General features: G+C 39.9%; 1 protein-coding gene across 1 annotated transcript in view; it reads right to left on the reverse strand.

The window, feature by feature from the left end:
• Positions 1 to 26,090, reverse strand: part of chrna11 (cholinergic receptor, nicotinic, alpha 11) — a 93,595-nt gene extending 67,505 nt beyond the window's left edge. Inside the window, exons 1-4 of the mRNA XM_028791546.2 lie at positions 25,707 to 26,090; positions 24,812 to 24,951; positions 19,104 to 19,148; positions 1,662 to 1,771 (exon numbers count right to left, since the gene is read on the reverse strand). Coding sequence (XP_028647379.1) covers positions 1,662 to 1,771; positions 19,104 to 19,148; positions 24,812 to 24,951; positions 25,707 to 25,758 — 347 coding nt within the window. The 5' untranslated portion in view covers positions 25,759 to 26,090. The remainder of the gene's footprint in view (positions 1 to 1,661; positions 1,772 to 19,103; positions 19,149 to 24,811; positions 24,952 to 25,706) is intronic.
• Positions 26,091 to 26,653: the final 563 nt, after the last annotated feature.

Below are 26,653 nucleotides of genomic sequence, written 5' to 3' on the forward strand. Positions count from 1 at the left end.
CTATCTATCTATCTATCTATCTATCTATCTATCTATCTATCTATCTATCTATCTATCTATCTATCTATCTATCTATCTATCTATCTATCTATCTATCTATCTATCTATCTATCTATCTATCTATCGTCATGCACATGCTGATGGGAGACAGCTTACAGGTTTGAGTAAGTGTGATTACCCGACAAAGCAGGGGTTGGTGCCATGCTCTAATTCTCTTTCTTTCTCCCTCTGCAAACCAGCCGACTGACAAATCTACCACCAATGACATCATTTCCGGTTTCCACTCTCCTGGACCCGCACCTTCCCGTCTATCCTCCAAATAAACCAACACTTGACTTCTGTTACTCAGTTCTGTTCTGAACTTATGTCTGTAAAGATGTATTTTATTTCTTTGCCAAATCTTCAAGTATATGGGGTTACTAAGGTGGTATCCACAACCATTTTCTGTGTTTTATCTCTCTCTTATTTGCAGTGGCATAGTTGGCAGAATGGGTGTATCACGTCAATCTGCTGAAACGTGGAGGCATCAGGACCTGAGTACCCACTCCAGTCAGCCCCATTCCTACTTTGCTCACAAACCAGTTCTTAACTTTGGCACCATTGTGATGGAATTAAAAGCAGTACAGTAGTCCTTTCTGTCCCAGAGGTGGTGAGTGAAAAACTCGATAGAACCACTCTGATTGCACATGAAATTGTGACTGAATCTGAGGGTGGTTATCCGAGAGTCCCTGTATCGACTCCTGGAGGCAAAGTAAGCAGAGGTGGAATTTGACCTTGGTGTGACTGAATAAAGTTATAGTCCCTAGTCTAGCCTCATTGTTTTGGTACCCAAACTGAATGGGAGTTGGAGGCTTAGCAACGACTTCTATCGGCTTAATCAAGTCTCCCAATTTGAAAATTATCTGATGCTGTGAGTGGATGACATACTTCAGTGATTCTGTAAAATGTTATAATATTGGCAATACTTTAAAATTCTCTATTTTATGGTAATTCAAACAATTTTTGAAAAAAAACGCCAGTCATTTTTACACAATGCTTGGGCTGCATTTCAGTTGTTCATTAGAAAGCATCAAAGCATAATCAATTGATATGTTCAGTTTTACCCATCTGGTTGTTCTGCATTTTTCTGTAAAATGTATGGTTAATATCTTGTTATCTTTGTGATATGAAAACCCATTGATTCATGCTAATTTTCATTATGGCGTAGCAGAAATTTAGAACCTATCCCTTATGTATCAAGAGTGGAAGAAGCACTTGATGGGAAACAAATACAACAAAGATGATAGCAACATCTATTAATACATCCATGATTTTTCTAAACCCTCATAATCCAAATGTGGATCTGTGGGGAGATGAGCCTGTAATGACAGTTGTGGGAATAATAAGAAGAGTCATGACATTTCAAATTAAAGAAGATGATGATTCCACTTTGTGAAACAAGGAAGACCAAAATGGTTAGATGTTCTGCTATGGACTAGTAAACTATTCAGTGCTGCTTCCAGCCTTGCATCGTGTACAATTGTGATAGACCTCAGCTCCACAAAACTATAAATTGTATTAAGAAGGTTCTGCAAATGGATGGAGAAAAATTGAGTATGTCTTAAGCAACTTCCAGTGTTTAGTTTTTGCATTATGTTTTTCTAAATATTCTTCATTCTTACCTGTTATAGAGTAGGATATCAGGAGTCCACACCTGGTCTGTGGTAAAGCGCAAATTCTTCACCCCTGGATAGTCAGACTGATTCCAACGTAGGTAATGGTCATACCAGTACTAAAGAAAGAAAAATAAATTAACATGAAATTGTCAAACTTCAGTCTAATTCAGGGTCACAGGGAGCCAGAGCCTATTCTGGCCACACTGGGTGCAAGGCAAGAACCAACTCGGAACAAAGAACCAATTCATCATAGGTTCACTCATATATACAACATGCTAACACAGGACCAATTTGTATCACATACTACAGCTAAAATAATTTGACAGAATAAAACTTCAGCAAACTAGAAAAGACTGCATCTCAAAAAATGTGTTGATTTAAAACACATTATTAAAATCACTCTTGAATATCATTATTTACAACGTTGTAAATTGATATTTGTCACACATAGGTTGATGCTGCTGCCTCACAACTCCTGGGTCATTGTTTCAAATTCCTGGCTGAGGTACTGTTGATGTGGTGTTTTCATGGCCGCCCCATGCCTGTCTTTATTTTTTTGGGGTACTCTCAGATTTCAAAAGTGTATTTATTATGATAATCAATGACACTTTTAATTAGCACTATACCTGTGATGGACAGGTGTTCCATCCAAGACAAAGGTTCTGCCTTGTGCCCAACACTGTTATGATAACCTCTGGTAACTGTCACCATAAACTGAATTAAAACAGGTTGATGATGGATGGATGGGTAAACTTCATAGCTAAAATGGTTAGATGATATAAGCCAGGGGTGGGCAATGTCAGTCCTGGAGGGCTGCAGTGGCTGCAGGCTTTTGTTCCCACCCAGTTGCATAATTAGGAGACAATCCTTGCCGATAATTTAATTTCATGGCTTGCTAGTGCTTTAACTCTGCCATGTCAAGTCATTCTCATATCCTAGATTTTTTTTTACTTTCTAAGGATATCATCCAAATGATTTGATGTCTAAAATGGATAATTAATTCTAAATCCTTCACTTTTTTCTCTTCACTTTACTTCCAAGTATTTAATTAAACATAATAGTGCATGATAAATACACACAGGTGTAAATGGAAACCAGCTAAATGGAGAAATGCTGGTCTCTTTTGTCATTTGCATGTTATTGCTAATAAGGAGCAATTTAAAACCAAGAATACAGCTGTTTAAGACTAAAATAAGCAATAAGGGTTTAAAATCTTAACGAGCGAGACAACTAAAGTGAAGCTGAAGTGTTAGTTGAGCAATAAGTGCTTCTTATTAAGTAACTGGGTTGTAGCAAAAACCTGCTGATACTGCGGCCCTCCAGGATTGACTTTGCCCACCCCTGATATAAGTAATGCATTACTTTTATTCTTCTTTTTCTCTTGCATGTATTTAGACCTTTCACCACCCAGGTGACTACAAATATTCTTTTAAAAATTACACATCAACAGTGCTATACTTGGTGTTTGATACTAAGAGGCCATTTAAATTTTGGTTATACCATTAACAAATATTAATATACAGTATATGTGTGCAGAAATACACATTTGTTATAAAAAATAATAATAATAACAATAAAGTCCATTTTTGTCTGGTCAACATACTGACTCCTTATGCCAAAGTGTTTATCTGATTAATTGCAACTTATCTTTAAATTCACCTATGATTCAACTCCCTAGCAGGTCAATTTATATTAATTAATTTATGGATGGAAATCATAAAGACAGAAATGTCATACATTTCCATCTGGCACAGCCACGATCAGCACCTTGACCAGCGTGAGACATGAACTAGCACTCGGTGGGTTTGCATAACCAATGTGTAGCGCATTCATTCACTGGTATGTGGTCAATCAAGAGCTGCTATTTGTCTTGAAGAGTTTCTCTTTGGACTATTTTATGTGATTCTGATCAAGTGATGAATACACAAACTTAACAGTCAAGGTGCCTCAGTTATGTGGGTGTTGCATGTGTATCGTCAGGAAATTCTTGTAATTTACGTTTTGTGGGCAGTGCAGCCTAGCGGTTAAGGAACTGGACAATAAACAGTGAGGATCAGACATTGCTTGTAACTCCAGATCAAATCTTTTGACCTGCCTGTGCTCCACATTTAAAAATATATCTGTGAATAATAGTACGATACTGTATCTTATGTGGGTAAATTGCTTTGGGATTATGTTAGCTATGGAAAGGAGTCTTATAAAATCAGGGTTGTTTATTCATTTAAATTGACATTTAAGCCCTGTGAAAGACATACACACTCCAACTCAAAGTTTTTACTAAAATCCAAAGACAGTAAACTTAGGCATAGAAGACTACTGCCATGTATTTGATGTTGTTGTGACTGCAAAACTGGATTAAGTGAGTTTGGTAAATGGGTGGATGATGGATTTGAGTAGATGTAGGAAGAGCTGGGGATTTTCTTGTAAATGAACAATAAATTAAAGAAGAATACATCTCCATGAAGTATAGCAATCATTCAGATGTTACTGCGCATAGCGCTTACCTAATGAGCCACTTCACATAGTAAACTTTGACGTTTATTAGTCTGCATTCTCATTTGTGGTCACCCACAGTGCAACTAATTATGTCCAGCTGCAGCTTCTTTATCATTAATGTTTGCTTAAAATGCTGCATTATCATATAAGGCCTTGAAACCACATGAGAAACAATGTTCATTTTGAAGCTAAATACACTAAGCCAGGAGCATCTTTTAGTAAAATTAAAGTATACAGTTTGAAAAAGTCAGTCAGTCAGTCAGTCAGTCAGTCAGTCAGTCAGTCAGTCAGTCAGTCAGTCAGTCATTATCCAACCCGCTATATCCTAACTACAGGGTCACGGGGATCTGCTGGAGCCAATCCCAGCCAACACAGGGCACAAGGCAGGAACAAACCCCGAGCAGGGCACCAGCACACCACAGAGTTTGAAAAAGTGATGGGATTTTTATTCTTTTATTCTATGTTAATTAGTGTTCCCTAATTTTAATTATTTATTTTGTCTTTTTTCTCTTTCTTCATCATGTAAAGCACTTTGAGCTACATCATTTATGTTCAAATGATGCTATATAAATAAATGTTGTTGTTGTTGGATCCAATTCTTTGTGAATATTCATGGCATTATAAATATTTAAGTTTAGGAGAGTTATTGAATCTGAAAAAATGTTTCTGCCTGTGTCAAACTGACCAGACAGGTTGCATTTTTATTGCCTTGTATTTAATCTGATATTTGGATATAATCTGGTGTAGTCCCTGGGCTTTCCCTTTTTTCATGATACTCCTGGAGAAAAGATAGAAATAGACGCATAAAATATGTAAAATAATTAAGCAAAAGTGATTGTGACCCACCAATCAGGTACTTGCAATATATTATATCACAAGAAAGAGGTGTCAGTACACATTGTACATATCTTGAAGTCTACCTACAACTGCACTTTAATGTCTGCCATTTAAGTTTCGTCAGTAAAGTGTGTTTACAAGAAACCAATTTAAAGAAAATCAGAAAACAAGTGCAGATGAAAGGGTGAAATAAGTGACAGAGAGGAAAATGTAAATAGGTCAAGAAAGCAACATTACAGGGATAAGGTAAGGCAATGCCAAGTGGTGCACTGCACTACAAAAGAACTCTCTGCTAAAACGTGAAGCCCAGCTCTTCACTGCCATTCTGATTTCATGTATAACACGAGGAGATATTCCTTCGGATGCCAAAATTCTCAGAAGGAAGCGTGTTAACAAACAAAATGAAAGACAGTGGTAAAAAGATAAAGCCATGTACATTTTGTGTGGAGAGATTTAAAAGTCACACCTTTATTTTAAAAGGACTTTACAGCCTGATAAATCGGTGAACATTATGCAGGTTCTGATTTTGAATATGTAGAGCAGGGTAAAAGACTTCATTCTATCACAGTGTACACCATATTTACACAGGAAAACCGTGTCTGTGTTTACTATGCATTTATTGCTGTGATAATGTGATACAAAAGCGTTTTTCTACACAGTAAGAAACAGCAAGTCTGTGAGGAAGTGGGACTGTTAAACGTTCTGGTCAATAGTATTGTTTGACATGTTTTGAGTTTTGGCTCTAGGTAATTTAGTCTTTTTTTATTCCTTTCTAATATAATAAAAGTAACTGACATTCCATTAGAGAAAGGTTATAATGTGACAAACTGATGAAAAAACACATTTCACACATGTAGACCATACCAGGAATTTGCCAAAAAATACTTTGTTGAAAGACTTTTTGAACAACGCCGAAACAAGTAGCACTAAGGTACTTGGTCCAGTGATTTCCCAAGACATGACCTAATATAATCCCTAGAAAAAGACTGGCTCTGCTAAAAAAGTCATGTAAAATATCTGAATAGTTTTACATACTGTATGATGGCTGAGATTGGCTCCAGCAGACCCCCCGTGACCCTGTAGTTAGGATATAGCGGGTTGGATAATGGATGGATGGATGGATGGATGGATGGATGGATGGATGGATGGATGGATGGATGGATGAACTGATTCTAAGGCAGAAAAAAAGCAGATTATCAACACACAACTTAAGTCAACACAAAGCTTCTGAATGAAGTGGGCTGGCTACACACGATTGCAAAAACATCAACAGTAGCATCATGATGACTGCGCCATCATCTTGCAAAAACACAAGTCTTCACAACATGGAGAAAATGTCAAAGATGTGTAAGTAGTGGCAGCAACCTCACTGTCTGAAATGTAAAGAGTAATTTGAACCCAAACCTGATATTAAGGGTGTTCAGTTGTTTTATGAACACAGTGAAGCATTTCTGTGACTTTGAAACAACGCAGTCAAGAATCTTTAGTGCAGTGGTATTAATAATGTAAACATGTAAACGACAGATGATAACTGTTTTTCCAAAAATATATTTGACCACAGATGATGTAAAAGTAATTTTTGTCGAGCCAATCATGAATTCATATTTTACCATGTTTATGAATCTGAAAGATGTTACAAATGTTCCTGTAAGAACTGTGTAGTTATTTCAAAGTCTAAATAGAAGGTTGTTTTTGTTCACGACTGGTGGAAAATGGTGCAGAAAATGCAGAAATCGTGCTCTGCATTAATGTCATAAGGCTGAACTGGGCATCTTTTTGCACAGATGTAGAAAAATGTTGCAGGAAACTAAAGTGTACTTCATTGTTCTAAAACAGTCCGAATGTCAACAGTTAACTAATTAGTAGCCTTGCTTGATTAAATATTTGTAATTGCTCTTACAGCGAGGACATGTTAAAGAAATGCTAACACCCATAAGGCAGAGAACGCCAAAGGCATGGTCTGCTCTGTGAATATTTTTACACACAAATAGTGACTGATATATTTCAAGCTGCAGAGACAAGACTTGAAGAATTTTCACGACAATTGCTTGAGCATTGATACTGAGCGTGACATAATTACTGTACAACCAGATCTCTGTTGTACTGGAAAGCAACAGCAGTAAAATAATACATAAAATACTAACATGAAATTACATTTGGGTGAAAGAAGAACATTTTTCCAAATATCAAGCATTCTACACATGTGACAGCACCATTTGATTCAAATCACCCATGTGAGGCAGCATACTCCCACGTAACGATTATCAAGTTGAAATACAAACAAATAGGGCTGATGGCAGTCTAAAGTGGCATACAAAGATGAAAACTATACTTCACAGTTAATACCAAATTCCACAACCAAGCTAAAATCCTTTTGAAACAAAAGTCAAGGGTTTCTTTGCCGATAACTGGTATCATGGGCCTCCTGGTATGTTTAAAGCACAAGCAAATGAACATCTGAGTAGTAAGCTGCTCTCCTCATTTGTACAAGTAGTGTTTATCAAGATAAGCAGACATGTCTCTAACATCTCACAGACCTTGTGGCACCCAATGAGCAACTCCTTCTAAGCTAGTCTGTAAGAAGAGGGGCTGAAGAAACCTCATCTTTGCAAGACCTGTTGAAGAAATTTATTTTCAAATGACTCAAAAATTTAGATTTATGTGTGCATAATTAAGGAATACTAATCTTCATTGAGAAGGTCAAAATATTCATTTATAATTACCATGCAAGTTATATGTAATTATTTGTTTTCATATCTCCTCTACCCTTAAGGTCTGGCTATGCACCAGTTATAAAAGCCAGCAAGAGGGTAAAGCAAAGCTGACGTCAAGAAGGGGTGCCAGAGGATAAGCCACACTTTTTCTTAAGAAGCTACAGAGCATAAGGCAACCACCCCACTAGAAACGGAGAAAGTCTCTGACTACACCAGAAAGAAGGACAAAACGTCAGAGGTCACAAGGGTCCCGGTGCATACTCTGTCTCATTCATCACAGTAAACACTAAAATTTGGACTGTCTTCAAGAAGACAATAAACTGAACACCAAACATCACATTGAAAGCCAAGGTATCATTAAATGCTTTATCTGTACTCTTCAACAGCCAGCCAAATCATTGCATTGTAGGGCTTTTTCAGGTTACTATTCAGCAAGGATAAATAATAACTATATCAGGTAAACTTTTCACTTGTATAGGTTTTTGATTTTAACCTACATATGAAGAAACCAAGTGATCTTTTCAAATACTGTAATGTTTACTGCAATACTGTAAACTGTATCCTGTAATGATTACTACACTTCTCAAAACTGAATTCTTTTAGCACATTATTTAAATGACTGTCATATTATGAAGAAAAATTTCAGGTAATGGGAAAATAGAAACAGGGGTAAGGAGTAAATCAGGAAGCTGACTTGTGTTCACTGTCAATTAAAATGAAGTTGCATATTTGAATACGTTCTTGTTTCTCATGGCGCTGAAGGGAGGTGACGTGTTGTATGTTGGTGAGATACGCAAGGAAGAATTTCATGGTACTTTGTACATGTGACAACATTAATATTCTTACTACTCTTGAAATGCATGACATTGTGATCTGTAGCGATAGGTGGGAGCAGGTTGAGGAGACCCTGGAGAGGTGGAGATGTGCTCTAGAGAGGAGAGGAATGAAGGTCAGTAGGAACAAGACAGAATACATGTGCGTAAATGAGAGGGAGGTCAGTGGAATGGTGAGGATGCAGGGAGTAGAGTTGGCGAAGGTGGATGAGTTTAAATACTTGGGATCAACAGTACAGAGTAATGGGGATTGTGGAAGAGAGGGGGAAAAAGAGAGTGCAGGCAGGGTGGAATGGGTGGAGAAGAGTGTCAGGAGTAATTTGTGACAGATGAATATCAGGAAGAGTGAAAGGGAAGGTCTACAGGACAGTAGTGAGACCAGTTATGTTATATAGGTTGGAGACGGTGGCACTGACCAGAAAGCAGGGGACAGAGCTGGAGGTGGCAGAGTTAAAGATGCTAAGATTTGCAGTGGGTGTGATGAGGATGGACAGGATTAGAAATGAGTACATTAGAGGGTCAGCTAAAGTTGGATGGTTGGGAGACTAAGTCAGAGAGGCGAGATTGCGTTGGTTTGGACATGTGCAGAGGAGAGATGCTGAGTATATTGGGTGAAGGATGCTAAGGATTGAGCTGCCAGGCAAGAGGAAAAGAGGAAGGCCTAAGAGAAGGTTTGTGGATGTGGTGAGATATGGAAGAAGATGATCCGCTGTGGCAACCCTTAATGGGAGCAGCTGAAAGAAGAAGAAGCAGAAGAAGAAGAAGAAGAAGAAGAAGAAGAAGAAGACTGCTCTTGAAATCCATCAGTAATACCACACAAAATCAAGAAATTGCAGCTGATCTCTAGTAGCTCTCCCTGAGGTATGGAAAAGATTGTAAAATCCTCTAACAAGTAAGGCCCTCTATTCATAGTGGAAAAGCTAGACTTCTGAAGAAACGTACAACAGCCAGTTTTGTGTTTTAGGTTTGCTTGGCTTGTTTTTCCCTTCCAATTGTCTTTCGTTTCCAGACATAAGCCATTATAGTATTCCTATAATTCTTGTGTTTATCAATAAATTGTGTTGTTGTGCTGGTTCTTAAAAAAGTTGACCAGTACTCAAGTTTACTGAGAAATACAAGAAAAGGCATTAAAGTAGTAATCCAGAAATGTCTCATTAAGTATTGGTCAAAATAATTAATTAAAAAGCAAAATTTGTCATTTCCCTTGACGTTTCTGGCTTGTCCATGCAAGGCAACCCCTTTTCCAACAACAAAGGAAGAGCTAATGGACAATTAAAGACTAAGTAAGCAAATGTAAGGGCATGCTCTTGAAAAGAATAGTCTTCTTTCCTTTTTACTTTATAACACTTAACTTGGCCGGGCGATAATATGGAAATTTTCTATTCTCATCTTTAAAGGGATTAAGAGGAATTTAGTGACAATGGGAATCAGTATGTGCACATTAAAAAAACCTTGGACAAGAATAGATAATTCAAGCAAACATAACAACATTTCCCATTCACCCAATTTTCCAAAATATCTTTGAGTTGACACTTGAACATTCCTACGGCGTTGCTTTCAATTGAATTATGTCACTTGGTACCTCATTCCATGTATGTTTAGTTTTCTGCATAAAGATATATTGCCAAACAGTCAGACCGATAACCAGTTTCTTTCTATATCCTTGTCTTCTTGCTGAAGAACAGGTTTTAATATATCAAGTGGTATGGAGATTATGCTTGAACTGTCTTTATTTTGCTTTTGCAGAGCAATTATGTGAGGAAAAATGCCAGGACAGTAGAGTAAATTTAAGAATATTGTTTTATAATGAAAGCACTGTGGTTAAGTGGATAGCACTTCTGCATCATGGATCCATTATCCTAGGTTCAAATCACACAACTGGCTTTAGTCTGTGTAGAATTTGCATATTTCTTGTATACTGATGTAAGGGGTTTTCTCCTAAAGATGTGTTAATTAGATTAATTGTTGCCAAAACGCCTGAACTGGAAAAATTGGGTTTGAGTATTTATGTACTACACGTGTATACAGTTTAAGTGAGGATGAATTTAAAATTTTGCAGGCAACCTTTCCTATTAAAAGAGGCAAGGGAGACCAGAGCTTCTACCAGAAGCAAAATGAGCAAGGCCAGAACCAACCCTGTATGTGAAAGCAATTTCTTACAGGGTACACTCATGCACAAACCACTTTTACTGGGGCCAATATAAATAAATTAAAATGTGTTTAGACTGTGATAGGAAAATGGAGTTGCCAGAAGAAACTCACGAGAATCCAGGAAGAATATTCAAACTTGAAGGGATTAGACCTAGGACCCAGGAACATAACCCCTGCTCAAATACTACGAATCCTAGTGGTATCCAGTTCACCACCAGACATTATCAATAAAATGTAATAAATCTTCTTGAGGATGTTAGCTGGTAGAGACTTGGATAATAAATTACGGGGCAAATCGAGTTTAGCACTTTGTTTATATAACAGATTTCTCCAGAGTAAAACCACAGGTCAGTGAATATTGCAGTCTACGGTCTTTGTGCAGAGTGCAAAATGAAGGAGGAATAGTACTGCTGGGTGAAGGCTTTCCTTACCTTTGACAGTGCAGGTGGAGCTATCATCAAACTGATTGTAAAAGTCTCAAACTCACCCTGTTTTGTGTAAAACCAAATTAATATTTGGAGATATCTGAAAATAAATTTTAGATATCTTAAAAAGCAGTCCAGATTTTCAAATAATAAAAACTCAGTTTCAGACATCTCAAAATAAGTTCCTTTAAATTTTAGGATATTTGCAATACATTTTGAGATATCTCAAATGCATTTTCTGATAACGAAAATATATTTTCAAATATCCTGTGATTTCTCAAACTCATTTTGTTATAACACAACTCATTCATGTAAAGTTTACTGTTCTTTAATAGGACTTCATGTTTTCTTTGTGAAGTGCTGAGATATGTTAAAATACATCTGAGATATCTCAGAATGGATGGAAAGCTATTTTGAGATATGGAAATGCATTTGAGATATCTTTAATTTAATTTCAGTTATATGAAAATTGTGTCCAGCTACTGTATATAAAAAACAATGTCCTGTCTTTTTAAAGACATCTGAAAATGTATTTCTGATATATTGGAATATATTCCTTTTAAGGTGGCTCTGACTGAGTTGCAGCCTGTTTTAAGATATCAGATAATTTATTTGAGATACTGTGTCTAAAAATGTATTGTTGGGATCTCAAATGTGAGTCAATGTGAAAATATTTGAAATGCATTTTAAGATATCTTGATTGCATTTTGAGAAACATTAAAATACCATCTAGACCACCTTAAGATACCTGAAAAGCATTTCAGTATATTTTAAAATAAATGCTTTGTTCAATTCAGGATATTTCAAATTCATTTCAAGGTATCTTTACAATTTTTGGGATCTCTCAAAATACACTTGAAGTCTTTTCAAGATATCATAAAATGCATTTACAAGATCTTAAAATACATTTCAGATATCTTGGAATATTTTCTATTTATCAATCTTAAAATAATATTTCACCCAAAAATTACATATTTTTTGTATTACTCATCCTGTGTTGTTCATAGTAATAGCCGAGAAAAAGTTTTAATCTTATTCATTTATGAAGAATGGAGATGACAAAGTAACTGACACAACAGGCTTCAATTGGGACTAACGCTGAACAAACACTGCATTAAAATCTTAATAAAAAAAATTGAGTTTACTCATGTTGCTTAATCTACATACAGATATCCAGGTGTGTGCTCATATTGTCTTAAACATGTGTATATTTACTAAAACATTGTTAAAAGACATCACTTTCTGAACACACTCCTATAATAGGATAGTACATGTGCTCAAACAAGAATGACCTTTTCAGCTAAACACCTGCCTTCCATCTTCACTGGTCAGGAGTCCTGCCCTGTAACATCTCATTCATTGGCTACCCTTATACTCACATCATATTGACATTGCAAAGGATACTCTGAGAGAAGAGTGCAATTAGACATTAAAAATGAAATAAAAGCAAGTGAAAAAATTAACAGGTGAGAAGTTCAAAGTGAGACCAAAAAATTTGGTAATAGCATGGGAGTAAGGTTTAGTCATTGAATATAGTAGGTATCATATGCCTATAGTCTGGTTAGTTAGTTGGCCAAGTGGCAGCATGCGAGGTTGATCGAGTCAGTGTTTCTGGTGTTTATTCTAATGTACAATTGTGCACGTGACTTGGATGATTTCTTTCTCCAAGCCACCAAGGCAGATTTCAACAGTCAATGATGATTGCATTTTTCAACGCTGATAGACTTGTTCATAAAGAGTTTGTTTCCTGCAGACAGACTGTTAATCAACCCAGCCACAGGGGATGCACAATCCAGTGTGTTTCTTCGTGCCAGTCCTAAGCCCGGATAAATGGGGAGGGTTACGTCAGGAAGGGCATCCGGTGTAAAATTTTGCCAGATCAATATGCAGACAACGATACAAATTTCCATACCGGATCGGTCGAGGCCTGGGTTAACAATGGCCGCCACCAGTACTGTTAGCCAGCAGGGTGGTGGTGGAAATTGGGCTACTGTTGGCCGAAGAAGGAGAAGAAGAGGGGGGAGACATGTCTGGAGGCAGAAGGACAGGAGGAAGGTAAAGAGAGTGGAACTGAGGGTAGGAACTTTGAATGTTGGCAGTATGACTGGTAAGGGAAGAGAATTAGCCAATATGAAGAAGAGAAGGAAGGTTGATAGATTGTGCATGCAAGAGACTAAATGGAAGGGGAAATATGCTAGGTGTATTGGAGGTGGATTCAAATTGTTCTATCATGGTGTGGATGGGAGGAGAAATGGGGTAGGGGTTATTCTGAAGGAACAGTATGTCAAGAGTGTTTTGGAGGTTAAAAGAGTGTCAGAGAGTAATGATTATGAAGCTGGAAACTGAAGGTGTGATGATGAATGTTGTTAGTGCATATGCCCCGCAAGTTGGGTGTTCAATAGATGAGAAAGAAGATTTCTGGAGTGAGTTGGATGAAGTGATGAACAGTGTACCTCAGGGACAGAAAGTGGTGATTGGAGTGGATTTCAATGGACATGTTGGTAAAGGGAACAGAGAAGATGAGGAGGTGATGGGTAGGTATGGTGTCAAGGAGAGGAATGAAGAAGGTCAGAGGATAGTGGATTTTGTAAAAAGGATGGGCATGGCTGGGGTGAATATGTATTTTAACTCTTTGAGGGCTGAATGTTTTTTCCAAAAAACTGTTTTTCTGAAAACCATGCCAAGTGATGTTTTACACATAAATCAACATAAGACATCCATTGCTGCGTGCTGTGGATGCTGTCAGTACCTGTTTGGCAGAGGTGGCTCAATGGTCAGCAGGAATGCTGCCTGGCTTTTTTTCGTGCTGCAGGTGGACAGCAGTGGCGGTGCGATTGGCTTTGTACCTCTTGTTACTGTAAGTGGCGATCCTCCCAGACGAATGTTGCCATCATCTACACGACTGCGTTCAGCACCACAATCAGCTGATGCTGGCACCTCACTTTTGCTGCTGATCTCCATCTCCAGGTCACTTGCCTCAAAATTGGAGTCCAAGAAGTCAGAGTCTGATTTAGCGGTAATACGCAAATTTTGCTTTGAGCGTTTGCTTTGGTCTCTTACCAGATGTCGGTGCCATTTCTGAGGGTTTTTTGCTCTTTGCTACTCATGCATGCACAGGGAATCGAGGTCAGATCAACTAAGCTAACTTTCCTTCCAGCAAAGAGAGTTGAACTAAAATGTAACGGCAAGTTTTGTTACAGTTCACAGCTAATTATCGTCGTATACCCCTGAATTTTGACAAACGTCAACATCCCTCGAGAAGGGGGGCTGAACACACCCCTAGAAGATACGGACGCTCCTAAAAAAAACCCCTCTTAAAAACGCTGATAGACTACCTTCACATTGCTCCCTTACTTGCTGGGCTTACTTGCAACTGCTCTGTCGCATGATATGTTTCTCGCACAGCGGTACGCATACTTAAAAGCCTGAACAACACCTGTCCTTGTTGGCTGATTGCTTTGTTTCTCTCTCCTCCACCAGACATCCTCTGATCCTGTTGCGGATCCCGCTCCCGTTGTGCTCCCCTATGATGTTAACCTATTCTTTTAAACGAAAACTAACTGCATACTGAGCTTGTTTTACTTCTGAAAGAGACATGTTTGTTTGAAGTGTTTGAATAAAGTTCCTGTCTCTACAATCTCCTTTGTTTCTGTGCAATTCTGTGACCCAAGCGTGACAATCCGCCCTGAAAGAGTTAAGAAGAGGGAGGAACATAGGGTGACTTACAAGAGTGGAGGAAGATGCACACAGGTAGATTATATCCTATGCAGAAGAGTCAATCTGACGGAGATTAAAGACTGCAAAGTGTTGGCAGGGGAAAGTGTAGTTAAGCAGCATAGGATGGTGGTCTGTAGGATAATGTTGCCGATCAAGAAGAAGAGGAGGAGAGGCAGGGCAGAGCAAAGGATCAAATGGTGGAAATTGAAAAAGGAAGACTGCAAGGTTGAGTTCAGGGAGGAGGTATGACAGGCACTGGGTAGCAGTGAAGAGTTACCAGACAGCTGGGCAACTGCAGCAGATGTAGTAAGGGTGACAGCAAGAAGAGTGCTTGACGTGACATCTGGACAGAGGAAGGAGTAAAAGGAAACCTGGTGGAGGAATGGGGAAGTACAGGAGATTATACAGAGGAAGAGAATGGTGAAGAAGAAATGGGATAGTCAAAGAGATGCAGAAAGTAGACAAGAGTACAAGGACATAAGGCGCAAGGTGAAGAGAAAGGTGGCGAAGGCTAAAGAAAAGGCGTATGATGAGTTGTATGAGAGGCTGAACACTAAGGAGAGAGAAAAGGACCTGTACCGATTGGTTAGACAGAGGGACCGAGCTGGGAAAATGTGCAGCAGGTTACGGTCATAAAGGATAAAGATGGAAACATACTCACAAGCGAGGAGAGTGTGTTGAGCAGAAGGAAAGAGTACTTTGAGAGGCTGATGAATGAAGAGAATGAGAGAGAGAAGAGGTTGGATGATGTGGCAATAATAAATCAGGAAGTGCAACGGATTAGCAAAGAGGAAGTAAAGTTAGCTATGAAAAAGATGAAGAATAGAAAAGCTGTTGGTCCAGATGACATACCTGTGGAAGCATTGAGGTGTTTAGGAGAGATGGCAGTGGAGTTTTTAACCATATTGCTTAATGGAATCTTGGAAAGTGAGAGGATGCCTGCAGAGTGGAGAAGAAGTGTACTGGTACCGGTTTTTAAGAATAAGGGGGATGTGCAGGACTGCAGTAACTACAGGGGGAGAAAATTGATGAGCCACACCATGAAGTTATGGGAAAGAGTAGTAGAAGCTAGGTTAAGAAGGGAGGTGATGATTAGTGAGCAGCAGTATGGTTTCATGCCAAGAAAGAGCACCACAAATGTTATGTTTGCTCTGAGGGTGTTGATGGAGAAGTACAGAGATGGCCAAAATGAGTTATATTGCATCTTTGTGGACCTGGAGAAAGCATATGACAGGGTGCCTCAAGACAAGCTGTGGTATTGTATGAGGAAGTTGGGAGTGGCAGAGAAGTACATAAGAGTTGTACAGGATATGTATGAGGGAAGTGTGACAGTGGTGAGGTCTGCAGTAGGAGCGACAGATGCATTCAATATGGAGATGGAATTACATCAGGGATCAGCTCTGAGCCCTTTCTTTCTTTTTTTTTAAAATTTTATTTATTAATTTTATTGTAATCATTCCATATAAATAGATCAATTAATACAAAAAAGAACTGAAGACAAATCAAACCCCACCCTTGAGAAGGAGAGCCTGAGCCCTTTCTTATTTGCAATGGTGATGGACAGGTTAACAGATGAGATTAGACAGGAGTCCCCGTGGACTATGATGTTTACTGATGACATTGTGATCTGCAGCGATAGTAGGGATCAGGTCAAGGAGACCCTGGAGAGGTGGAAATATGCTCTGGAGAGGAGAGGAATGAAGGTCAGTAGGAACAAGACAGAATACATGTGTGTAAATGAGAGGGAGGTCAGTGGAATGGTGAGGATGCAGGGAGTAGAGTTGACGAAGGTGGATGAGTTTAAATACGTGGGATCAACAGTACAGAGTAATGGGGATTGTGGAAGAGAGGTGAAAAAGAGAGTGCAGGTAGGGTGGAATAGGTGGAGAAGAGTGTCAGGAGTAATTTGTGACAGACGGATATCAGCAAGAGTGAAAGGGAAGGTCTTCAGGATGGTAGTGAGACCAGCTATGTTATATGGGTTGGAGACGGTGGCACTGACTAGAAAGCAGAAGACAGAGCTGGAGGTGGCAGAGTTAAAGATGTTAAGATTTGCAGTGGGTGTGATGAGGATGGATAGGATTAGAAATGAGGACATTAGAGGGTCAGCTCAAGTTGGACGGTTGAGAGACAAAGTCAGAGAGGTGAGAGTGTGTTGGTTTGGACATGTGCAGAGGAGAGATGCTGAGTATATTGGGAGAAGGATGTTAACGATAGAGCTGTCAGGCAAGAGAAAAAGAGGAAGGCCTAAGAGAAGGTTTATGGATGTGCTTAGAGAGAATACTTGCAGGTGGTGGGTGTCACAGAGCAAGATGCAGAATACAGGACGATATGGAAGAAGATGATCCGCTGTGGCAACCCCTAACGGGAGCAGCCGAAAAAAGAAGAAGAAGAAGAAGAAGACAGTAACATTGCATTGAATTGCTGTGGCATCTATAGGAAAGCATCATTAAAAACCATCTAGAGAAATGCCACACATGAAACTGGATTTTGCACCATGGCAACGCATATACACACACTGTGTTGTCTGTCATAGAGTTGCTTCTGCCATCCTTGTATTTCACTCCTTGTGACTTCCTTTTGTTACTGAAATTAAAATTGAGACTGAAGGGTAGAAGATTTGCTACCACAGAAAAAATCCACGAAAATATATAGGAGGCTCTTGGTAATAAAAGATGAGTACAGGAAATGTTTCCAGGAATGGGAAAAGCACTGGGAGAAGAGTATTGCATTTCAATGAGTAATATTTTGAAGGTCACTAAAAGGGAATATTGTGTTTAGTTTTGCCATAAAGTTTTTTTTAACAATTCTGGGGATTTTTGGGTCCCACCTCATATGAGTTGTATTTGTTCATATTTGCGGTGTTTCAACAAGCAGAAGGTGGTGCAGTTTTGACAGATTGCTGTTGAAAAGCCCAGAAATATGGTGTGGTAGATTAACTATTAGCGAATGCAGGGAGAGGCTAGTGTTCAATTCAAAAGCACGAGATTGTTCAAATGCACTACACAGCCGTTCACGAGACAATTCTCTGGAAGTGGTTTATTTAACAATATTTTATCATGTGTTTGGGAAGTTGTGCACACATGACTGGATTTCTGACATATGGATTATGTGACACCTGTAAATGCAGACTTTTTCATGGATGTTTGTATATTGTTTCCTGTTTGCTCAGTATTAGTGCCCAATTAATAATTGCATTAATAATTTTGTTTCATTTTCCACAAAAGCATGAGGTTAAAATTTTTGTCGGCCATTACTACAAACAACATGGGGTAACAGACAATAAAATGATCATTTTTGGGTGGAGTATTCTTTTAAGATATCTAAAATGCATTTTGAAATACGGTATTTCTAAATGTTAAATCAGCATGCCATATTGTTTACCATATGTTACACTTACTAATTTCTATTTTTTCAGTTTTGTGCACAATGAAGAAATGAAGTAAAATTAGCAACAGAAGCTCAACCTGGTGAAAGCAATGAAGTCATCCTGCATATGTGTGAACGATGTGTTGTGGTAAATGTGTCAGCAGTAAACCTAGCTAAGCATATAAGTGTTTATAACAAAATTGTTTTGTTTGTCAGCATTGTGAAGATGCGTAAAGGTTGGAAACTCTGAATTGGACTGGAATAAGTGTGTACATGAAGTTACCCACATGACAGACTGGCATCCCATCCAAAATTGGTTCCTGCCTTGCACTCAAGTACTGGCTGTGAATCCAAAAGAGGCGTCCAAAGATGGATAGCTGTGCCTGTTTACAAAATGGTATATGTGTGTCTGCAAAGTGGAGGTCTCGATCAGAAGATGTGTGAAGGATAATGAAAATAGGAAAGAAGGCTTGTGTATTGTGTGTCTGTCTCATTTTTATAATTGCTTAAGAACACAACTGACAGAGTACACAGAAAACATAATAGCACACACTCTCCACATTTCTTCAATGTAATGCAAAGATCAACAGCACCAAAAGAAAATAACTTCAAAAAGAAAAATATAAAGTAAAAATCTTGTCATTTGTAGCCCAAGTCTCGTTGTGCTATGAACTGGCCAGCCATGAGTAATGTGACATTGGATTTGTCTGACATGTGGGGATGCACCACTGAGTAAGAGTGTTAGACCCAGTGGGAACCATTGGCCTTTGACTTCCAGCCATTGATATTGATCCCTGACTGGGACAGTTTAATGAGGCTAACATACTGAGAGAAGAGCAAAGGAACAGGAGAGGGAGAGGGAGCAGAGCTACAGATCCTAATAATCCAATGGTGTATTGCACTTACCATTTGAAGCCAGATATTACTTGTCAGCACTTGATTTTTTTCATCCTGGGAAGAAATGAGAAAAACATTCAAGCTGCAACATCAAATCAAAAAGCTTCTTTAATCTTTCCTGGCATGCTTCATAAAAAAATTTTGATGTTTTGCTTTGGAAGAAGTGGGTCAGAAAGTGGATGCTACTGTAAATGCCCCTTATGTTTACCCTGAATTCCAGAAGCAGTTAAGGAGTCTACTCTTTTTTTAGACTAAACGTTTAAATCCTAAACAAATATTTTTGTAACAATACTTTTAAAACATTGTTTCAAACCACTTTCCATTCTTATTATAATTCTCACTCAAAAAAGCTTTCCCACTAAACATGTTTTAATTCTCACTGGAACAGTACTTTGAAAACAACTATTTCACTGGTTGTGTCAAAAGTTGTGTTCCAACCCTCTCTGGAAATACACAACTGAATGGCTTCTTTACTGAATCTCCCTGGAAATGCAAATCTAGAACATTCTTTCACCAAGTCTGTTGTAATTCTCACTGGAAATGTAAAATCAAATAGCTCTTTACCAGTAAGATTTTAATCTTATCCACAGTCTGCACCTTGTTTTTCTCATCCCAGTTTATCAAAGCCTGCCATACCAGTGAGACGTGCCAAACAGCTTTACAGAAAGAGGGTGCTAACCTATTGCGGGATGCACTAAAAAGTTTTAAAGTTTTGAAATTATTAATCAACCAGACATCCATTTGTGTATGTTGTGAAGAAACTGGAGTACCTAGAAGAAAAAACAAAAAGACTTGGGGAGAACATGTACACTCCACCCAGATGGCAACCTTAAATAAAAATTGAGTGAGGATTTACATGATGTGAGTTGGAAACAATGCCCTGTATTTACAATGAAACCAAATATGTCTCTTTATTATATAAAAAAATCCTTGGACAAGACAAGCTTTTTAGACTGGGACGAGATGTGACTTTTTCAGAGAAATAGTTTTAAGTCCCGCAAGATGAGACTTTGTGCCAAAAGATTTAACTGTGCCCGGGGCCGGAAATAAAAGACAAAGAGTAGATGACAAAGTAGAACGTTGTAAAGAATTCAAAAACGTTGGTGCGATACACAGGCAGAGGAGGTTAGAGATAATGTAAGTACTAAAATTCGAAAGTCTCAAAAAAATGGTAGTAATGATCGCATTAGCGCAAACAAACGGAAATTATTACTCGGTGAAATAACGGAAGAGCAAAAAGAGATTGAATATATTATTCGGATTTAAACTTTAAGTTGGAGACTTGTAGATCATCTAATTCGTGTTGCCATCGGGGAAAAGTAGTGTTTCTTCCCAATGAAGAGACTTATCCATGAAAATTAAAAGATTTGTTGTTTGGTGAAAGTGAAATCCACATACACGAGCAGCAGAGATGCGAAGTGGCTGGTGCGTAGCACAGGTTGGGGGGTTGGTGAGTAAAGCGAGCTGATTTTAAAAGTTGATTTTAAAATTAAATATGATATATAATGACTATTTCAACATTCATTTTTTTTCTTTAATTTATTTTTACTAGTCAGATGCATTGTCCACTCATGAGGTACAATTTATACTGTACATGAATTCTTCAAAATGTTTCCACATTTTTTCTTTTTTGATTAAATATTATTCTTGTGAAGGAAATCTGCTGAGCCTTTGTAACCCTTAGTCTGAGAGGCTGGTACCCTGCTGATATTCACATTGTTGTCACTGAGTGAGTTGCTAACTAGGCGTGAACATCACTGCACATATATCTGTTCACAGTAAAAAGGAACACAGAAGTGTTGTGTGATTTTTTGAAGGTAGATGGTGTTAAATTAGAAGTTTATATCTAGGCATGCTTTCAGTCCTAGCACTATCTAAATTAAATATATACAAGTAGACAGAGATGTTTAAAGATACACAAAAAAGTTTGATGGAAGAAGAGCATTTGAGGCAGCAGTCAATCTCAACCACTGAAGAGAAGTGAGAAAAGGAGGCTGGGGCAAATGTTCTTACTCACAACTGAGTAACATTAAGTAAAATCCCATTACATCCAGCAGCTGCCCTCATTTTGCTGGTGATGATGAAGTGAAAGAAGCCGTGCATAACTAACAGTACACCTAACCAAAAAGGCATTCAGAACTTGTAGGCAGTGTGAAGGACAGCCGGGTCCCATGCCCGGCAGGGATGCCCCTGCTGCGTCTGTTCCTGGGGAGCCACCATGGGCAGCTCAATACCTCCCCCGGGATGCTTGGTGGCAGTCTCCCTGGCGGACGGTGATTCCCCAACCTGGCGCATGGCTCCATGGGAGATGGAGTCCTCCACAGCCTGGTTGGGGGCTCGATGGCCGCTAGGGGGAGCTGCATGGAGTCTGTAGCCTGGCTGGTCGAATCTTCAGCCCCACCTGGAAATGCAATTAGGACCAGGTGATCAAGCACCTGGAACGCTTCCGGGTGGGATATAAAAAGGGCCAGCCACCACCACTCAGAGAGCCAGAATCAGGAGGAAGAGGACGAGGTTGCCTGGGAGGAGTGGTGGTGCCAAGGTGGAGAGAAAGAATTGTTCTTTGTGCTGTATAAGTGCTTATGGGACTGTGTTGTGGCTGGGGGTATTACGGGGAAGATGTGCCCTCTAGCTGAAGAAAAATAAAAAGACTGTTTATTTTACACGGGCCTCTGCGTAAGTCTGTGCCGGGCTGGGTGCTATATAGCGCCTTTTCTACAGCAGCTAGTATATGTTTTAAAGGAAGCAGAAGAAGAATATCCCAAGAAGAAATGATTTTTAAATGTCTGCAACATAACTAAAGCCTTTTTGAAAAAGAGAGTGTGAGAACTTTTTGAAGATCCCTTGTAAAACCAACATAAGGGACAGTGAGGAAATATGAAAGAAAACATGTATGCAATAAAAAGTATTCACTTCCACCATTACAGCTACACATTTTATTATGTTACTTTGTGAATCCTAATCAAATTAACTGAGAACTAATTTAGACATTGATCCACACAGAAAAAAATCTATAATTTCAAAGAGAAAATCAAATTCTATTCAGCCTTCTAAATTTATCATTAATAAAGGAAGAAGTCTTACTTGAGGCTGCACACTGGCACAGTGCTTATTGTGGTAACCTCACAACTCTACAAAACTGGGTCTGAATTCCAGCTTGATGACTATATGTGTGGAGTGACACAGACAGCCAGGGTCCTTATCCGGATGGGATGCCTCTTCACTGAGGGCACTGGGGGAGCAGGCATGGACAGAACAATACCTCCCTCGGGATGCTAGATAGCAGCCCCCATGGGTGGCAGTGGTGCCTCGGATTCCTGCAGGGCTCCATGGGAGATGGAGTTCGCTCCAACTCTTTTGGGATCTGGGGGTGCCGCCAGGGGGTGCTCAAGTTGTTCCTGAGCCTATGTGGGCAGTTCTTCTGCCACACCTGGAAGTGAAGCCAGAAATAGGTCATCAAACACCTGGAGCACTTCTGGGTGGGCTATAAAAGGAGCCAGCGGCCACCAATTCAGGAGCTGGAGTCGAGAGGCAGAGGATGGCGCTTGAGAGGAGTGGAGGCGGCAGAAGAAACAAAGAAAGTGACTGTTTTGGGCATTGTGTTGTGTGCAAGAAAGAACCGTAAAATAAACAGAGTGTGCATTTGAACATTGTGTGTCCTTGGTGTCTCCAAAAGCCGTACTAACCCCTACTTTCTTTGCTGTTCTTTTTCTGGTTTTCTGTGGTGGCGATCTGCGCCATCACCACCCGATCAAAGCACCGTGATGTCCCTACATTGATGGATTAAAGGCCAGAAGTCCACCGTCATCATCAAGTTCTTCCATGTGAAGCCTGAATACTATGAGGACTGATTGGAGGTCATTTATGTTAGGCAGAATGCCTAGAGGGGGCTGGGGGGGTCTTGTGGCCTTGGAACCTCTGCAGATTTTTTTTTTTCTCCAGCCAACTGTTTTTCTGTCCTCCCTGGCCATTGGACCTTTACTTTATTATATGTTAATTAATATTGCATAATTTTGTGTTTTTGTCTATTTCTTCATCCTGTAAAGCACTTTGAGCTACATCATTTGTATGACAATGTGCTAAATAAATAAATGCTGTTGTTGTTGGCGTTGTATGTCTGTAGCTGGGCTTCTTTCACAAGAGCTAAGAAAGTTCTTCTCATGTCTGTGTGCTGGCTGGACTTACCATCAGTTAGTGAGTTGCTATTGAGTTTTGAACAACTGTGTTGAAATGTATGCCTGTTTATACATTCAGCCTCAGCTTTACCTCTGATATCTGATATAAGATTAGATGATCAGATGTAAGAGAAATCAAGGGTCACTTTAAGGTTTTACATTTACTGGAACACAGGACATATATTGTTTAAATTAACTGCTGCTATTGAAATGTTGTACAAAACAAAAACTTGATTGAAATAAAGTCTGACATAAAAAGTAATCTCATGTGAGTAGCATACAGTAGATGTCTGGAAAGGAGGAGGTCTCAGATGAGGCAGTAAGGGAAGAAGTACTTGAGGACTCTGCCCTCTTGGTACAAGCTTCAAAAGAGAGCTGACAAATGGAGGTGGAATCATGCCATATGCTGTTTTGTGAATGTGGATGGGATTGTTGTTAGGGTTTCAAAAAATGAAGAAAAGAGAAAATTAATTTTAATGAGCTGTGACAGTTAATAGCAACCAGAATGGGAATTGCGATTACATTTTCCTACAACTCTCAGACAGTTCATCAGTCTGTCAGTCAGTCATTCTCCAACCTGCTATAGCCTAACACAGGGTCACGGGGGTCTGCTGGAGCCAATCCCAGCCAGCACAGGGCGCAAGGCAAGAAACAAATCCCTGGGCACTGCAGGGCACACACACACACACACAAGCGGGACAATTTAGGACCGCCAATGCACCTAATCTGCATTTCTTTGGACTGTGAGAGGAAACCGGAGCACCCGGACACGGGGAGAACATACAAACTCCACGCAGGGAGGACCCGGGAAGCAAACCCAGGTCTCCTTACTGCGAGGCTACCACTGCGCCACCGTGCCGCCCCTCTCAGACAGTTTTCTTTGATATTTATGAGAAAACCTGGTGAACCACAGTCACCTTTTTTCTGTTTTGGCTAGGCATTGTAGCCTATTGGTGAATGCATTTGGATTTATAACCACAAGAATTTCATTTCATCTACGACTCACTCTCAGCTCTTTGCAAGTCTCTTGACTTCCCTCTGCCACTCATCTATACTACTACACTTGTAAAGCAACACAAATACATACTGGCAATATTAAAACTCATATGCAGCTACAAATGTACCTTGAACATATCACAGGACAGTACCGATCTGTGCCATCATCCTAAGACTGCTGTTCTTAACGGCTGCCTGACTTTCCAAATAAACAACTAGCCCTGGACAGTGTCTAGGAAGGATGTGGAGTCCCAGTGCATAATGCGCATTTGCAGCTTTTGGAAGCAAAAGAAAATTGTATGCTTTGGTGTTTTGTATGACTAGAGATACAACACTTATGGCATGGTGCAATATGCAGTTACACATGCTATAGAATAAGCATCTTACACAAAGGGGTACATCCCACTTGCAACTATTTAAATGTGTGTCCAAGTCTCAGACACACTGATACACACGCACATGCCACCATTCAACACAGTTGATCCATTAGTTTCATTAAAGTAGACTCTAGGTTACCACAGATTAGCAAGCATAGAGCTGTCTTACCACATCCATGATCTGCATTAAGCTCAGAGAGAAGTGTACTGTGAGGGGTTGTGAGTCATTGGCCACGGGCCTCTCCATCCTGTTGTAGTCCTTGAGCAGCTCTTTGAGCAATGTGCGCTGGTGTGGACCTTGGAGGGTTACTGGAAGAAAGAAAAAAAGATGAAAAGCACGTTAAAATACAACAAATTTCAACTGAGGGGTCCTCTAAAAATGGATCATCAAGCAGTCAGGCAAGTTGCAAATGATATTATGGCTGCACCTCTTCAGCACAGAAGCCTAGCTCTTCAGTGACTACTCAGTGTGAGGGTGATCTTCTCATTTCAGATCACACTTTTGCAGTCCTCTTTTAAGCATATTCGTGAAGCAGAATTTGGAAGCCCAAATTCTACTAGAGCATGAAGCTGGAACAGTCACAGATGGGGGGGATTCAGCAGCTGATTCAAGTGGAACTCCAGGTAAACCCCTCAGCACCTGCTTGTCATGCACTAAAGAGTGATAAACTAGAAATTCGTTGAAATCAGTTTTACGGGAGATTCGAGAAACATGGAGGTTCGGAATCCCTCAGACTTGCCTTTACGAACTTGACAGTGTTGGTAACATCCTTTGCAAAGAGGCTGGACAGCTCCAACAGCTGCGGTGGCACACCACTGAAAATTGCACATCGCGATAGCTGCATCCTGACTAAGTGCAGCATGGCACACTGCCTACACGGGCACGCATGCCACAGCTGCAAGATTCCACCGCTACCATTACTGAAGAAGCTCCTCACTTCCATGTTGATAGCAACATCACTGTTGTATGATTCTAGTAGGCAGGCGGCTAAACGGCTGCCAGTCAGCCTGTGCTCCCTTCCCGCCTCCCCTTCTTCAGAGCTTGATGCAAACGGTGCACGTACCTGGCAGGAAAGCGGCGATGACAGCCAAGCGGAGGCACAAGGGGAGCCCCATGGTCTCAGGGGAGCAGGCGGGCAGAGGGTCGCTCCCAATGGGAGTCAGAGAAGTAAAAGAAAGACAGAAAGGCAAAGGAATGATGATGATGTGCAAAATCAGTGCTGAAAAGAGACAGCGCTGGCCAAACGAGAAGAGCGGAGCAGCACTCCAATAATCCCTCACGCGTGCTCGCTCTGACAGCAGGCTGAGGAGTAGGGGCTGCGAGCTGGAGGGGGCGGGGTGAGGGGGAGGGTCTGGGAGCGGAGATGTGCAGCGACCGGCTTTCCTCCACTTCTTGCCTCTTCTCGTCTTCTTGAAAAAGCGCTGTCACAACGATGCGCTATAACGCCCGGCTTAAGCCCTGGTGTAACCAATCAAGCATCCTATCTTGCCAGTTTTAATCACGCTTGGTTCCGTTACTCAAGGATGTCATCGTGGCTATAGGGAGGAGGGTGATGTGGCTCCAGATGATGGGAAGCGAATGTTTTACATTTAGCTTATTTCGTGTAAGAGGATCTAACAGTAAAGTTTCTGCTAATTGTGATTGATCACCTTTCGGAATAAACACCTATCAGTCTGCAGAATTACTTGGAAAGCGGTCCGACCGTCAGCGTTTTTTCGGGTATTTCTTTGAGGTCTGCTTATTTAGGGTTGTGTTTATTCCGGGAGCGATGTTGATGGATTTGCACCACATCTATCAGCACTGCAAACCCATCCAAGCTAGGAGAAAGAGTGCTGAACACTGCAAGAAACCAGATTTCTGTTTAAATGGGATGAAATAACATCCATCCTTGTTGCCCTTGCGCCCTGGCAGTTGTTGACGGCAAGCCAAATATACATTTAGAGGTACCTTAATATGCATTTTCAGATATATCTAAAAATTAATTAGCTTTTCCTTAGTTGTGCTTAATCT

Source organism: Erpetoichthys calabaricus, chromosome 2, assembly GCF_900747795.2.
Source record: "Erpetoichthys calabaricus chromosome 2, fErpCal1.3, whole genome shotgun sequence".
Lineage (NCBI taxonomy): Eukaryota > Metazoa > Chordata > Cladistia > Polypteriformes > Polypteridae > Erpetoichthys > Erpetoichthys calabaricus.